This window comes from Nerophis ophidion, linkage group LG14, assembly GCF_033978795.1.
Source record: "Nerophis ophidion isolate RoL-2023_Sa linkage group LG14, RoL_Noph_v1.0, whole genome shotgun sequence".
In the NCBI taxonomy this organism is placed as follows: Eukaryota; Metazoa; Chordata; class Actinopteri; order Syngnathiformes; family Syngnathidae; genus Nerophis; species Nerophis ophidion.
The window spans coordinates 51,205,981-51,223,770 of NC_084624.1; the positions used below are offsets into that span (position 1 = coordinate 51,205,981).

Consider the following 17,790-nt stretch of genomic DNA (forward strand, 5'->3'; position numbering starts at 1 on the left):
CGGTCGCTTCACACTCGGCTGCGAACCGGTCCAGTGAGAGCTGAAGATCCCGGTCAGATGAAGCCATCAGGACCACATCATCTGCAAAAAGCAGAGACCTAATCCTGCGGTCACCAAACCGGAACCCTTTAACGCCTTGACTGCGCCTAGAAATTCTGTCCATAAAAGTTATGAACAGAATGGGTGACAAAGGGCAGCCTTGGCGGAGTCCAACCCTCACTGGAAATGTGTCCGACTTACTGCCGGCAATGCGGACCAAGCTCTGGCACTGATCATACAGGGAGCGGACCGCCACAATAAGACAGTCCGATACCCCATACTCTCTGAGCACTCCCCACAGGACTTCCCGAGGGACACGGTCGAATGCCTTCTCCAAGTCCACAAAGCACATGTAGACTGGTTGGGCAAACTCCCATGCACCCTCAAGAACCCTGCCGAGAGTATAGAGCTGGTCCACAGTTCCACGACCAGGACGAAAACCACATTGTTCCTCCTGAATCCGAGGTTCGACTATCCGACGTAGCCTCCTCTCCAGTACAGCAAATACCGTTTAATTAAAACCCTGATCAGAATTTCCCTAATATTTGCTATTTGATTCAACTAAATACTAGCAATGGAAACACCGCACCTCAAAAGAAATGTAATCTAAACTACTGAACTTATTTTTTACTTTTTTCCAGGCCCCAAAAGGTACGAGAAAGTTGAGAAGTGTGTAGAAAAGTAGAATCTTTGAGGGTACGAACAAGCCGAAAGGGTCAATACATTCCAGGAAGTAAAATACAAAGTTAACAACTTACCATGGACACCTCCTTCTTCAGCTCCTCTAAATCCCGAGCCTTCTTTTTCTTCTTGCCGCCATTCTCCGCACCACGCTGCACACCGGGACAAGGACACATCATCAGCGGCAGCAACAGAACCAATGTTGTAAAAGCAGACGGCTGAGTCAGCATTATTGCAACACGCCGGACTGTAGTCAGTTGGAAGCGTGTCTTAATGAAATTAAACAATGGATGTCCGCTAACTTTTTGCAACTTAATGCCAAAAAAACGGAAATGCTGATTATCGGTCCTGCTAGACACCGACCTCTATTTAATAATACAACTTTAACATTTGACAACCAAATAATAAAACAAGGTGACTCTGTAAAAAATCTGGGTATTATCTTCAACCCAACTCTCTCCTTTGAGTCACACATTAAAAGCGTTACTAAAACGGCCTTCTTTCATCTCCGTAATATCGCTAAAATTCGCTCCATTTTGTCCACTAAAGACGCCGAGATCATTATCCATGCGTTTGTTACGTCTCGTCTCGATTACTGTAACGTATTATTTTCGGGTCTCCCCATGTCTAGCATTAAAAGATTACAGTTGGTACAAAATGCGGCTGCTAGACTTTTGACAAGAACAAGAAAGTTTGATCACATTACGCCTGTACTGGCTCACCTGCACTGGCTTCCTGTGCACTTAAGATGTGACTTTAAGGTTTTACTACTTACGTATAAAATACTACACGGTCTAGCTCCATCCTATCTTGCCGATTGTATTGTACCGTATGTCCCGGCAAGAAATCTGCGTTCAAAAGACTGCGGCTTATTAGTGATTCCTAGAGCCCAAAAAAAGTCTGCGGGCTATAGAGCGTTTTCCGTTCGGGCTCCAGTACTCTGGAATGCCCTCCCGGTAACAGTTCGAGATGCTACCTCAGTAGAAGCATTTAAGTCTCATCTTAAAACTCATCTGTATACTCTAGCCTTTAAATAGACCTCCTTTTTAGACCAGTTGATCTGCCGCTTCTTTTCTTTCTCCTATGTCCCCCCCTCCCTTGTGGAGGGGGTCCGGTCCGATGACCATGGATGAAGTACTGACTGTCCAGAGTCGAGACCCAGGATGGACCGCTCGTCGGGACCCAGGATGGACCGCTCGCCTGTATCGGTTGGGGACATCTCTACGCTGCTGATCCGCTTGAGATGGTTTCCTGTGGACGGGACTCTCGCTGCTGTCTTGGAGCCACTATGGATTGAACTTTCACAGTATCATGTTAGACCCACTCGACATCCATTGCTTTCGGTCCCCTAGAGGGGGGGGGTTGCCCACATCTGAGGTCCTCTCCAAGGTTTCTCATAGTCAGCATTGTCACTGGCGTCCCACTGGATGTGAATTCTCCCTGCCCACTGGGTGTGAGTTTTCCTTGCCCTTTTGTGGGTTCTTCCGAGGATGTTGTAGTCGTAATGATTTGTGCAGTCCTTTGAGACATTTGTGATTTGGGGCTATATAAATAAACATTGATTGATTGATTGATTGATTGCAAGGGACGTAAACAACATGGCCGTCAGGATCCTTCGTCCCCTCGCCGGTCGGTATTTTCTTAATTGCGTGATGTGCAATCATTGCCACTGTTTTTATTTTTGATTTTTGATGATAGCTTCTTTAAGAGGCACACTTAGATGTTGTGATTCACCTTAGATTTAGATTTAGACAAACATTGTTAATCCACAAGGGAAATTGTTCCGAACAGTAGCTCAGTTCCAAAGGGTGGAAAGTACAATGCAGGTATAAAGTAGACAAAAAATGTACCATACTAGCAATATTTTCGGTTTTAAAACTGCTCCCCCTCTGGTCAACATATGAAATAACAAGTGTGTGTTGCCATTTTAAGTGCTCCCCCTCTGGCCAACACATGTAATAACAAGTGTATGTTAGAAATGTAAATGCGCCCCATTCGGCCTAAATTAATAAAAAAACAATTTGTGACTTTTTTCTAATTTGTCATGATTTTTGTCAAAAGTATGACAAATTGTGACAAAAGTCCTAATTTTACTCAAAAAATGTCACTTTTTTTACAGGAAAAACTAAAAAAAAATGGCAATATCCTGTTAAAACTTGAAATGCACCCCTTTTGGCCAAAAGAAACAAAAAAACTAACTAAAAGCAGTCCTTTTCTCACAATGTGTCGACTTTTTCCTTGTAAAACTGGGAACAACTTCTCATATTCTTTCTGTTTTGGTAATATTGCAATTTTTTCTCGTAAAATTATTACTTTTTTATTTTAAATTGTTACTTTTTAATGCAAAATGGTGATATTTGTCATATGAATTTCTGACTTTAATCACAATTTTGCCAATTTTTTTGTTGTCCTTTCAAAAAAGTGACATTTTTTGAGTAAGATTATGACTTTTGTTACAATTTGTCATAATTTTTTACAAAAATTATGTCAAAATTATGACAAAAGTCACAAATTGTTTCTTTATTAATTTTGGCCACAGGGGGGCGCATTTCAATTACTTGCACACACTTGTTATTACATATGTTGGCCAGAGGGGGAGCAAATTGAAATGTCTACACACATTTGTTATTTCATATGTTGACCTGAGGGGGAGCACTTTAAAAACCGACACACAGTCAACTTAAAAAAAAACAAAACAAAAAAACAACAACCGAAAAGCAGTCTTTTTCTCACAATGTGTCAACTTTTTTCTTATAAAACTGGTAACAATTTCTCATATTCCTTATGGTTCTGTAATATTGCAATATTTTTTCATAAAATTATTACTTTTTTATTTTTAAACTGTTACTTTTTAATGCAAATTTGGTGACATTTGTCACATAAAATTCAGACTTTAATCACGATATTGCCAATGTTCTTGTTGATCTTGTAATGAAATAGACATTTTTGGAGGAAAATGAAGACTTTTGTCACAATTTGTCATAATTTTGACAAAAATGATGTCAAAATTTTGACAACAGTCACAAATTGTTTCTTTAATAATTTTGACCCAAGGGGGCGCATTTCAATTTCTTACACACACTTGTTATTACATATGTTGACCAGAGGGGGAGGACTTCAAATGTCTGCACACACTTGTTATTACATATGATAACCAGAAGGGGAGCACTTTTAAAACCGACACACAGTCAATTTAAAATAAAACTAAAAAAAACTAAAAGCAGTCCTTTTTTCACAGTGTGTTGACTTTTTTCTTAAAAAACTGGGAACAATTTCTCATATTCCTTCTGGTTTTGTAATATTGCAGTATTTTCTCATAAAATGTTTACGTTCTTATTTAAAATAGTTACTTTTTAACACAAATTGTGACATTTGCCATGTAAAATTCTGACTTCAATCACATTATTGCCAATTTTCTTGTTGATCTTGTAAAAAAATTGACATTTTTTGAGTAAAATTATGACTTTTGTCACAATTTTAAATAAAAAAGTAATAATTTTATGAGAAAATATTGCCATACTACAGAACCAGAAAGAATATGACAAATTGATTTTTTTGTCACAATTTGTCATAATTTTTGTCAAAATTATGACAAAAATTATGTCAAAATTATGACAAAAGTCACAAATTGTTTCTTTATTAATTTTGGCCACAGGGGGGTGCATTTCAATTTCTCACACACACTTGTTAGTACATATGTTGGCCAGAGGGGGAGCACTTCAAATGTCTACACACACTTGTTATTTCATATGTTGACCAGAGGGGGAGCACTTTTAAAACCGACACACATTCAATTAAAAAAAACAACAACAAAAAACTAAAAGCCGTTTTTCCTCACAATGTTTCAACTTTTTTCTTATAAAACTGGGAATAATTTCTCATATTCTTTCTGGTTCTGTAATATTGCATTATTTCTTTTGAAAATTGTTACTTTTTTATTGAAATGTGTTACTTTTTAAAGCAAATTGTGACATTTATCACATAAAATTCTGACTTTAATCCCAATACTGCCAATTTTCTTGTTGATCTTGTAAAAAGATTGACATTTTTTGAGTAAAATTAGGACTTTTGTCACAATTTGTCATCATTTTGACAAAAATGATGACAAATTATGACAAAAGTCAAAAATTGTTTCTTTATTAATTTTGGCCACAGGGGAGCGCATTTCAATTTCTCACACACACTTGTTGGTACATATGTTGGCCAGAGGGGGAGCACTTCAAATGTCTACACACACTTGTTATTTCATATGTTGACCAGAGGGGGAGCACTTTTAAAACCGACACACATTCAATTAAAAAAAACAACAACAAAAAACTAAAAGCCGTTTTTCCTCACAATGTTTCAACTTTTTTCTTATAAAACTGGGAACAATTTCTCATATTCTTTCTGGTTCTGTAATATTGCATTATTTCTTTTGAAAATTATTACTTTTTTATTGAAATGTGTTACTTTTTAAAGCAAATTGTGACATTCATCACATAAAATTCTGACTTTAATCCCAATATTGACTATTTTCTTGTTGATCTTGTAAAAAGATTGACATTTCTTGAGTAAAATTAGGACTTTTGTCACAATTTGTCATCATTTTGACAAAAATGATGACAAATTATGACAAAAGTCACAAATTGTTTCTTTATTAATTTTGGCCACAGGGGGGTGCATTTCAATTTCTCACACACACTTGTTGGTACATATGTTGGCCAGAGGGGGAGCACTTCAAATGTCTACGCACACTTGTTATTTCATATGTTGACCAGAGGGGGAGCATTCTTTAAACCGACACACAGTCAATTTAAAACAACAACAAGGTTCTGTAATATTGCAATATTTTCTCAAAAAATTATTACTTTTTTATTTTAAATGGTTACTTTTTAATGCAAAATGGTGACATTTGTCACATAGTATTCTGACTTTAATTACAATATTGCCAATTGGTTTGTTGTTCTTTTTAAAAAAGTGACATTTTTTGAGTAAAATTATGACCTTTGTCACAATTTGTCATAATTTTGTCTACACACACTTGTTATTACATATGATAACCAGAGGGGGAGCATTTTTAAAACCGACACAGTCAATTTAAAAAAAATAAAAAATAAAAGCAGTCTTTTTCTCACAGTGTGTTCACTTCTTTCTTGTAAAACTGGGAACAATTTCTCATATTCCTTCTGGTTCTGTAATATTGCAGTATTTTCTCATAAAATGTTTTCGTTTTTATTTAAAATAGTTACTTTTTAACACAAATTGTGACATTTGCCATATAAAATTCTGACTTCAATCACAATATTGCCAATTTTCTTGTGGATCTTGTGAAAAAAAATGACATTTTTTGAGTAAAATTAGGACTTTTGTCACAATTTTAAATAAAAAAAAGTAATAATTCTATGAGAAAATAATGCCATAATACAGAACCAGAAAGAATATGACAAATTGTTGTTTTTTGTCACAATTTGTAATACATTTTGTCAAAAATATATGTATATTTTTTAAAAGTGCTCCCCCTCTGGTCAACATTTTTGTAATAATTTTGGTCAAATATGACAAAAATGTCAAAATTATGACAAAAGTCACACATTATTCCTTTATTAATTTTGGCCACAGGGGGGTGCATTTCAATTTCTCACACACACTTGTTAGTACATATCTTGGCCAGAGGGGGAGCACTTCAAATGTCTACACACACTTGTTATTTCATATGTTGACCTAAGGGGCAGCATTTCAAATGTCTACGCACACTTGTTATTTCATATGTTGACCAGAGGGGGAGCACTTTTAAAACCGACACACAGTCCATTTAAATTATATATATGTATATATGTATGTGTGGGGAAAAATCACAAGACTACTTCATCTCTACAGATCTGTTTCATGAGGGGTTCCCTCAATCATCAGGAGATTTTAATGGAAGCATTCACATACAATGGTTTATATAGAGCACAGAGTGGGTGGGTACAAGCAGGCGTAGGGTGTGGTGATTGGCTCATGTGTTACCTAGGAGGTGTTTCCGTCTATGGCGGCATGTTGAAATCATTTCACTGCGCTTGTTGAGGGATGATAGATCTGGATGATATATAATAAACAGTTTCTCTTTTAAGCATAGGTTGCATCTTTTATTACCACTGTTGTAAGGTGTGCTGGATGCAAGAATTTGCCATGTTATTGAATATTCAACATTATTGTCTTTGAGGTTCCAAATGTGTTTGCTGAGTTCTGTAGAATTCTGCAAAGTCTGGTTTCTAAAGGAGGCGTTGTGATTATTCCATCTTGTTTTGAACGCTCCTTCGGTTAATCCTACGTACGTGTCGGATGTGTTAATGTCCTTGCGTGTTACCTTTGCTTGGTAAACGACTGATGTCTGTAAGCACCTTCCGTTGAGAGGGCAATCAGGTTTCTTGCGACAGTTACATTCATTATTGGTTTCAGAGTCGTTTAGTCTGGGGGTAGGCAGTCCTTTTGCAATTGCTTTGTTGTGGTTTGAAATGGGCTTCACGGTGGCAGAGGGGTTCGTGCGTCTGCCTCAAAATACAAAGGTCCTGCAGTCCTGGGTTCAAATCCAGGCTTGGGATCTTTCTGTGTGGAGTTTGCATGTTCTCCCCGTGAATGCGTGGGTTCCCTCCGGGTACTCCGGCTTCCTCCCACCTCCAAAGACATGCACCTGGGGATAGGTTGATTGGCAACACTAAATTGGCCCTAGTGTGTGAATGTGAGTGTGAATGTTGTCTGTCTATCTGTGTTGGCCCTGCGATGAGGTGGCGACTTGTCCAGGGTGTACCCCGCCTTCCGCCCGATTGTAGCTGAGATAGGCGCCAGCGCCCCCCGCGACCCCGAAAGGGAATAAGCGGTAGAAAATGGATGGATGGATGGTTTGAAATGATTTGTTGCATGTTATTCATACAGCTGTATATATGTATATATATATATATTTCACCACCAGGGGTGCAAATGAGACATTCTCTATTAGATGCAATGGTTTTTCCGTATTGGGACCACGATTGCGGTCCTCACTTGTCCACCGGTCCTCATATGGACGGTACTTTTCCCTGTTGATGTCTCAAGAAGGGTAGAAATACAGGAACACACACACACACACACACACACACACACACACACACACACACACACACACACACACACACACACACACACACACACACACACACACATTGAAGTCACCTGCTGCTGACACTCAGCCGTCACCAGGACACACGTGCGCATGTCGGCCCGGCGCGTGCAGCAGGAGGTGAACGCGGTCACCGATCCCTCATTAAAACAACGCCGTCCTGTCGATCCCCGCATCTAAAACTTCGCTCATTTGCCTCACATTACATTTTTAAAGATAACTTCTTTCTTTTTTTTTTACTCATACAAAAACATTTTATATAAGCCTACGGCCTTAACCCCTCCTGCTTGTTTATTTGACAAATAATGACGTGAAATCAAAAAATATAGACAAGCACTCACCCCTCCGCCCATGTTGGATATCCACAAGACGGCAGGTCAGGACGTGAAGGAAGACAACAAGGGCACACGGCTGAGACCCACGTCTGACATTGACCACCACCACGTGTGGGAGACACTTGTTGCTTTTTTGGGGGGGGGCCTGGAAACACACACACACACACACACACACACACACACACACACACACACACACACAGTTAGCCCCTCCGGCATGTGAGGGTAACATGAATCTCATCACTCCCAAGGGGGGGTGACATATACCTCCACCTGTTCAAAAAAGCCCATACAGCGGGGGTGTCAAACCTACGGCCCGGGGGCCGTATCAGGCCCGTGAACAGGTTTTATCTGGCCCGGGGGCAGAGTTTACTAAGTATAAAAATGTACCTGAAATGCTTTAAAGGCCTACTGAAATGAGATTTTCTTATTTAAACGGGGATAGCAGGTCTATTTTATGTGTCATACTTGATCATTTTACGATATTGCCATATTTTTGCTGAAAGGATTAAAGGACGATAAAGTTCGCAACTTTTGGTCGCTAATAAAAAAAAGGCTTGCCTTTACCGGAAGTAGTAGACGATGTGCTGGGACGTCACGGATTGTAGGGCTCCTCACATCCGCACATTGTTTAGGGACGGCGTGGCGCAGTGGAAGAGTGGCCGTGCGCAACCCGAGGGTCCCTGGTTCAATTCCCACCTAGTACCAACCTTGTCACGTCCGTTGTGTCCTGAGCAAGATACTTCACCCTTGCTCCTGATGGGTGCTGGTTGGCGCCTTGCATGGCAGCTCCCTCCATCAGTGTGTGAATGTGTGTGTGAATGGGTAAATGTGGAAGTAGTGTCAAAGCGCTTTGAGTACCTTGAAGGTAGAAAAGCGCTATACAAGTACAACCCATTTATTTATTTATTTATTAATCATAGCCAGCAGCAGCTAGAGCTATTCGGACCGAGAAAGCGAGAATTTCCCCATTTATTTGAGCGACGCTGAAAGATTCGTGGATGAGGAAATTTAGAGTGAAGGACTAGAAAGAAAAAAAAGGCGATTGCAGTGGGAGCGATTCAGATGTTATTAGACACATTTACTAGGATAATTCTGGAAAATCCCTTATCTGCTTATTGTGTTGCTAGTGTTTTAGTGAGATTAAATAGTACGTGAAAGTCAGAGGGGAGTGGCCACGGACGGCCAGAGTCTCTGAGGGAAGTCACGCAGCTGCAGCAGGACGGAAGCTCCGCTGATGTCTCCGGTAAGAGCCGACTTATTACCACAATTTTCTCACCAAAACCTGCCAGTTGACATGTGGTCGGGATCCATGTTCGCTTGACCGCTCTGATCCATGGTAAAGCTTCGCCTTCGGGAATTTTAAACAAAGAAACACCGTGTGTTTGTGTGGCTAAAGGCTAAAATCTTCCCACCTCCATCTTCCTACTTTGACTTCTCCATTATTAATTGAACAAGTTGCAAACGATTCAGCAACACAGATGTCCAGAATACTGTTTAATTATGCGATTAAAGCAGACTACTTATAGCTTGGATCAGGCTGGAAAATAATATCCGCTACAACCCGAGACGTCAAACGCGCGCGTCATCATACCGCGACGTTTTCAACAGGACACTACGCGGGAAATTTAAAATTGCAATTTAGTAAACTAAAAAGGCCGTATTGGTATGTGTTGCAATGTTAATATTTCATCATTGATATATAAACTATCAGACTGCGTGGTGGGTAGTAGTGGGTTTCAGTAGGCCTTTAATAAAATAAATAAAAAAAAACAAAAAAAAACTGCTGTTCTAAATGTGTCCACTAGATGTCACAATAGCAATTCTTTGTATCTTTGTAGATGACGCTCCATATGTACAAAATAAACCACGTGATGTCAGTACATCAGTCGAGGAAAATGAGCAAACCACATAAATAACATTCTGTAATTTATCTTGATGGATGAGTTGACTGATGAACATTATCACGTCGTTTATTCAGAAAACATAAATAACGACAAATTAAGATGGAATACTATTAACTGCAACATGTAAGTGTAAAAAAAACAACAACATTATGATTTGGGCATTTTCAAATTGTGCTTTTTCTATTTTTAAACAAAGATCTGAAGTGGTCTTTACTTTTAAGTTATCGTGCCGTGATTTTATCAGTCCGGCCCACTTGGGAGTAGATTTTTCTCCATGTGGCCCCCCCCATCTAAAATGAGTTTGACACCCCTGCCCTACACACACACACACACACACACACACACACTTCAGAAAACAACATGCCATAACATGGAAGCAGGCATGCAGAAATTACCGTGGCAATAAGGAGCCCCCGCCCCCCACACCCGGACCCACCTACTTTCTTTATATAACATTCCCAAATTTTTCACATTCAAGTACCATAGTAGGCCTTGGTATTCATTAAAAACAAGGCAATTATGTTTACTAAACGTCAGCTTCAAACACTGATGACATCTATCAAACAAGACAAGAAGCAAGGAATTAAACAGAGACAGAATTCAATTTGTGTAAACATCTGCGATCCCCCTCCAAGGTTTCTCGTTGTATTCCATTGGGTTGAGTTGTTTCTTGCCCTGACGTGGGATCTGAGCTTTCGTGGCTTGAGCAGCCATTTGAGACACTTGTGATTAAGGGCTGTACAAATAAACTTTGATTGATTGATTGATGGAAGGGGGGCCCTCTTGACTGAAATCCTATGACTGCACTGAAGAAACTTCCGGGGGTGTGTTTCCACATAACACATTTTTTTTAAGGTAATAATTATTATATTACTTTGCAATAACACCTGAAGTCAGCTGGGATAGCCTCCAGCTTACCCGCGACCCTAATGAAAACGGACTGGATGGTCTATCTGTGTTGGCCCTGTGATGAGGTGGCGACTTGTCCAGGGTCTACCCCGCCTTCCCGCCCGAATGCAGCTGAGATAGGCTCCTGCACCTCCCACCGACCCCCAAAAAGGACAAGCGGTAGACAATGACTGGATGTCCCGGAAAAAAAATTGATTACTACGGGAACTAATACTGTATGTTGTTAATGCTCCGATATTGGATATAAGTTAAAAAAAAAAGTATTTTGTTGGCTTGCATCTTGAGTTGACCCGATACCAATATTTTGGTACTGCTACTAAAATGTATTTTGATACTTTTACAAAAGAAGGGCACCACAAAAAATGGCATTATTGGCTTTATTTTCACACAAAAAATCTTAGGTTACATTAAACATATGTTACTTGGGACGGCGTGGCGCAGTGAAAAGGAGTGGCCGTGCACAACCCCAGGGTCCCTGGTTCAATCCCCACCTAGTACCAACTACGTCATGTCCGTTGTGTCCTGAGCAAGACACTTCACCCTTGCTCCTGATGGGTGCAGGTTGGCGCCTTGCATGGCAGCTCCCTCCATCAGTGTGTGTGAATGTGGAAGTAGTGTCAAAGCGCTTTGAGTACCTTGAAGGTAGAAAAGCGCTATACAAGTACAACCCATTTATCATTTATAACTGTCAGAATAATTGTATCGAAGTTATCAGAAAACTTGGTGTTTCAATGAGTTCCCGGCGAGCAGGCAAAAGCTGTCTTTGATCTTACTAATCAAAAGGGTTGTCAAACTCCACTGTGTAGGATGACAAGCGACATGATGGTGTCGGTTTCTTTGATGTATTGTAATCCACAGAAAGACTTAAAACTCATTTGTATAATCTAGCCTTTAAATAGACCCCCTTTTTTTTGACCAGTTGATCTGCCGTTTCTTTTCTTTTCTCTTCTGCCACCCACTCCCTTGTGGAGGGGGGTTTAGGGGGGACACAGGTCCGGTGGCCATGGATGAAGTACTGGCTGTCCAGAGTCGGGACCCGGGATGGACCGCTCACCTGTGCATCGGTTGGGTACATTTCTGTGCTGCTGACCCATCTCCGCTTGGGATGGTCTCCTGCTGGCTCCACTATGGACGGGACTCTCGCTACTATATTGGATCCACTATGGACTGGACTCTCACTGTTATGTTGAATCCACTATGGACTGGACTTTCACAATATCATGTTAGACCCGCTCGACATCCATTGCTTTCGGTCTCCCCTAGAAGTGGGGGTGAAGGGGGGTTGCCCACAACGTCGGTCCTCTCCAAGGTTTCTCATAGTCATTGTCACCGACGTCCCACTGGGTGAGTTTTTCCTTGCCCTTATGTGGGATCTAGGTTTCTCATAGTCATTCTCCCACATTTGCGGTCCTCTCCAAGGTTTCTCATAGTCATTCTCATCGATGTCCCACTGGGTTGTGAGTTTTTCCTTGCCCTTATGTGGGCGCTGATCCGCGGATGTTGTTGTGGCTTGTGCAGCCCTTTGAGACACTTGTGAATTAGGGCTATATAAATAAACATTGATTGATTGATTGATTGATCTATACCATGGATGTCGTTGTGGCTTGTGCAGCCCTTTGAGACACTTGTGATTTAGGGCTATATGAATAAAAATTTATTGATTTTGTCTTGACCAGAGATCTACAAAGCGGCGAGGAGGCAGGGCCTGACCCCCCTGCTCCAGGAACCTTTTCTTTGAACTGTTTTGTGACCGAGGGCAACGGCTGTTTACGACATTTTCTTTAAACCAAACTTTTCTTTGAACTGTTTTGTAACCAAAGGCGACATCTGTTTATGACCCCACTCCCTTAGAAACGGCTGTTGTCATGTCATCAGGGAAAGTCCAAATAAAAGAGGAGGCGTACAATCTTACGTCAGAGAGTGATGGGACACAGTACATGTCCTGATCTGTGGTCCGGATCATGTTCAGTTTAGTTATGTTCTGTTAGTTTTGGACTTCTTTAGTTCCTGGTTGCACTTCCTTGTTTGTTTTGTGACTATGGTTACTTATGATTTTCACCTGCCTCAGCTTTTTTGGGACACACCTGCATTTTTGATCACTCGTCCTGGCTTCCTTGTTTGCGGTAAGCAACAGTCACGTATTCCTGTTCTACACTCTGTGCTAAGTTGTTGCCTTAGCTTCCTGTGCGTTCGGCATGCTTTTCTTTTGTTTGTGTTCCTGTCTGTTTGATACGGTGTATTATTTATCAAATCATATCCTATCTTTACATTTTCGTCCGGAGTGTCCGTGTTGCATTGGAGGAACGACCCAGACGTGACAGTACAAAGAGTACGTCTCCGTTTAATTCCTTGCTTCTTGTCTTGTTTAATAGATGTCATCAGTGTTTGAAGCTGACAGAAACCAGAAGCGCTCAAATTGAATCAATAGAACCAGGTGTCGGAGGAGTGACTTGCAAGGTTCCTGAGGAACTATTGAGTACAGCCCAGACGTCTCTCCTCAATTGAGCTAAATTTGATTATGTCTCTGTTTAATTCCTAGCTTCTTGTCTTGTTTAATAGATGTCATCAGTGTTTGAAGCGGACAGAAACCAGAAGCGCACAAATTGAATCAATAGAACCAGGTGTAGGAGGAGTGATTTGCAATGTTCCTGAGGAACTATTGAGTACAGCCCAGACGTCTCTCCTCAATTAAGCCAAATTTGATTACGTCTCTGTTCAATTCCTTGCTTCTTGTCTTGTTTAATAGATGTCATCAGTGTTTGAAGCCGACAGAAACCACAAGCGCTCAAATTGAATCAATGGAACCAGGTGTCAGAGGAGTTACTTGCCAGGTTCCTGAGGAACTATTGAGTACAGCCCAGACGTCTCTCCTCAATTGAGCCAAATTTGATTACGTCTCTGTTCAAATCATTGCTTCTTGTCTTGTTTAATAGATGTCATCAGTGTTTGAAGCGGACAGAAACCAGAAGCGCTCAAATAGAATCAATGGAACCAGGTGTCAGAGGAGTGACTTGCAAGGTTCCTGAGGAACTATTGAATACAGCCCAGACGTCTCTCCTCAATTGAGCCAAATTGGATTATGTCTCCGTTTAATTCCTTGCTTCTTGTCATGTTTAATAGATGTCATCAGTGTTTGAAGCGGACAGAAACCAGAAGCGCTCAAATTGAATCAATAGAACCAGGTGTCAGAGGAGTGACTTGCAAGTTTCCTGAGGAACTATTAAGTACAGCCCAGACGTCTCTCCTCAATTGAGCCAAATTTGATTACGTCTCTGTTCAATTCCTTGCTTCTTGTCTTGTTTAATAGATGTCATCAGTGTTTGAAGCTGACAGAAACCAGAAGCGCTCAAATTTAATCAATAGAACCAGGTGTCAGAGGAGTGACTTGCAAGGTTCCTGAGGAACTATTGAGTACAGCCCAGACGTCTCTCCTCAATTGAGCCAAATTTGATTATGTCTCTGTTTAATTCCTAGCTTCTTGTCTTGTTTAATAGATGTCATCAGTGTTTGAAGCGGACAGAAACCAGAAGCGCTCAAATTGAATCAATAGAACCAGGTGTAGGAGGAGTGACTTGCAAGTTTCCTGAGGAACTATTAAGTACAGCCCAGACGTCTCTCCTCAATTGAGCAAAATTTGATTACGTCTCTGTTCAATTCCTTGCTTCTTGTCTTGTTTGATAGATGTCATCAGTGTTTGAAGCTGACAGAAACCAGAAGCGCTCAAATTGAATCAATAGAACCAGGTGTCAGAGGAGTTACTTGCCAGGTTCCCGAGGAACTATTGAGTACAGCCCAGACGTCTCTCCTCAATTGAGCCAAATTGGATTATGTCTCTGTTTAATTCCTTGCTTCTTGTCTTGTTTAATAGATGTCATCAGTGTTTGAAGCTGACAGAAACCAGAAGCGCTCAAATTTAAATCAATAGAACCAGGTGTCAGAGGAGTGACTTGCAAGGTTCCTGAGGAACTATTGAGTACAGCCCAGACGTCTCTCCTCAATTGAGCCAAATTTGATTACGTCTCTGTTCAATTCCTTGCTTCTTGTCTTGTTTAATAGATGTCATCAGTGTTTGAAGCCGACAGAAACCACAAGCGCTCAAATTGAATCAATGGAACCAGGTGTCAGAGGAGTGACTTGCAAGTTTCCTGAGGAACTATTAAGTACAGCCCAGACGTCTCTCCTCAATTGAGCCAAATTTGATTACGTCTCTGTTCAATTCCTTGCTTCTTGTCTTGTTTAATAGATGTCATCAGTGTTTGAAGCTGACAGAAACCAGAAGTGCTCAAATTTAATCAATAGAACCAGGTGTCAGAGGAGTGACTTGCCAGGTTGACAACATCCATTTCCTCAAAGACCAGAAAATGTCAAAGGCGACTGAGGGGGTCACTTACCACACCTAAACACATTTTAAATGCAGCTAAAACATTATAAATGCACTTCTACAACCTGTCCAAATTTACAGGTTTTTTTTTGTTTTTTCTTTTACCACAGTGGGTCTCAAACATGCCGACAAGTTTATTTGTGCGTGCTCGAGAGCAGCTGATATCAGCTGCCGCGTGTCGACCAGCATACGGCGAGCCGGGCAGCGCCGGCGGGCCCACACAGCAGATGCCGCAGGTGCCACCGTGACACCAGCGATGCATATTTTCACACCACTGGCTACTTTCCGCGCTCCCTGTAAAACATACTTCCACTAGTGTCGTCAATAAGGCGCCACCAGTGTGGTTCTCACTCACAAACTCACGTTCTCCTTAGATAAAATACTGCTTTCGCTTGATTTCTTGTGAAGTATTGATTATTAACTGAAGATTTGTGTTTCAACGTGCAAAAAGAAATGCAGTTTAAGGTGAGTTGCAATGATAATTTCTGCATCCACGTCGCCAGAAGGTGTGGTGGAAAAAAACTGTTGATCTAATTAAGTTGCACAATAAAATAAATATCATCCATATTCTACCGCTTGTCACTCACGGGATGGCGTAGGAGGGGGTTGGGTGTCAAACTCATTTTAGATGGGGGGGCCACATGGAGAAAAATCTACTCCCAAGTGCGCAGGACTGGTAAAATCCTGGCATGATAACTCAAAAATAAAGACAACTTGAGATTGTTTTCTTTGTTTAAAAATAGAACAAGAAAATGGACAAATCTTAATTTTATTTATTTTTATTTATTTACTTACATGTGGTTAATAGTATTCTATCTTTATTTGACGTAATATATATTTTCTGGATAAATGATGTGATAATGTTCATCAATCAACTCATTGGTGTTCATTTACGAGCTATCATGATGAAAAAAATAATATAAAAATCAAATTACAGGATGTTATTGATGTAGTTTGCTTACTTTCCTTGACTGGTGCACTAACATGTGGTTTATTTTTTTACATATGTAGTATCATCTACAATTAAAGCTGCAAGCAGCGTTGGTCGGGTCCGCCTTTGGCCGCTGCCGCCGTGACCCGAGTCCCGATCTTAGCCAGACCTACATAGAAGTTTTTGTTTCGTCACTCTACGACATTCCTAACAGAATTTACAAGCAGTTTTGTCAGTTTTTTTTCTTAGGGGGCGCTAGAACCCAATTTTCATTGTTGGGGTTTGTTTTTTATTGGATTGCAATTTTCACCATTCCTGATGTGTGTGTAAAATTTGGTGAGTTTTGAAGCATGTTAAGGGGGTCAAATTACAGATTGGAGTTTCTGGATGTTGTTGATAAATGGCTTTCGCTTGGCATAGCATAGCTTTAACTTGGACTTTGAAGCATTTTAAGGGGGTGGTCATTTATGCTGTGGTTAATAGTATTCTATCTTTAATTGTCGTTATATATATTTTCTGAATAAATGATGCGATAATGTTCATCAATCAACTCATTGGTGTTCATTTTCAATCGATCATGATGAAAAAAATAATATAAAAATCAAATTACAGGATGTTATTGATGTAGTTTGCTTATTTTCCTTGACTGGTGCACTAACGTGGTTTATTTTTTTTTAATATATTTAGCATCTACAAAGATACAAAGAATTGCTATTGCGACATCTAGTGGACACATTTAGAACAGCAGTTTCTTTCATTCAAATATTTCAGCCCATTTTTATACTGAGCAAACTCGTCCTGCCAGGTGGGGTTGGTAACGAACCCCAAGATGCAGAGATGACAGGCTTGGAAAATGAAAACATGGTTTTAATGTTCAAAAAAAGAAAAGGCAAGCTAAAACACAAACCAGAAACCAGGAAACAGCAAACAGGGACAGCAGTCGGGATCCAGGAAATAGCTCTCAGCTTCCAAAAAAAAGGCAGTCCACAGCATACAGCAAACAATACTCCAGCACTCACTGGAGGAAAATGCAGGTTTAAATAATGCCTCTGATTAGTGCTCAGGCAGCAGGTGAGCGGGTGAACACTAATCAGAAGCAGGTGGAAATAATAAGTAACCATGGTAACCAAAACAAACAAGGGTGCACAAAAAATCAGGAACCGAAGGAATCTTAGATTGAAAATAAAAAACATGATCCAGACCACATATCATGACAAAGACAACTTCAGATTGTTTTCTTTGTTTAAAAATAGAACAAGCACATTCTGAAACTATACAAATAATAATGGTGTTTTGCTTTGTTTACGCTTACATGTTGGCCCTGCGATGAGGTGGCGACTTGTCCAGAGTGTACACCGCCTTCCGCCCGATTGTAGCTGAGATAGGCGCCAGCGCCCCCAAAAGGGAACGAGCGGTAGAAAATGGATGGATGGACTTACATGTTGTGGTTAATAGTATTCTATCTTTATTTGTCGTTATTTATACTT

General features: G+C 40.4%; 1 protein-coding gene across 1 annotated transcript in view; it reads right to left on the minus strand.

Annotated features, from left to right (window-relative positions):
• Positions 1-8,338, minus strand: part of atp1a2a (ATPase Na+/K+ transporting subunit alpha 2a) — a 193,753-nt gene extending 185,415 nt beyond the window's left edge. Inside the window, exons 1-2 of the mRNA XM_061920966.1 lie at positions 8,182-8,338; positions 798-872 (exon numbers count right to left, since the gene is read on the minus strand). Coding sequence (XP_061776950.1) covers positions 798-872; positions 8,182-8,193 — 87 coding nt within the window. The 5' untranslated portion in view covers positions 8,194-8,338. The remainder of the gene's footprint in view (positions 1-797; positions 873-8,181) is intronic.
• Between the last annotated feature and the right edge of the window lie 9,452 nt (positions 8,339-17,790).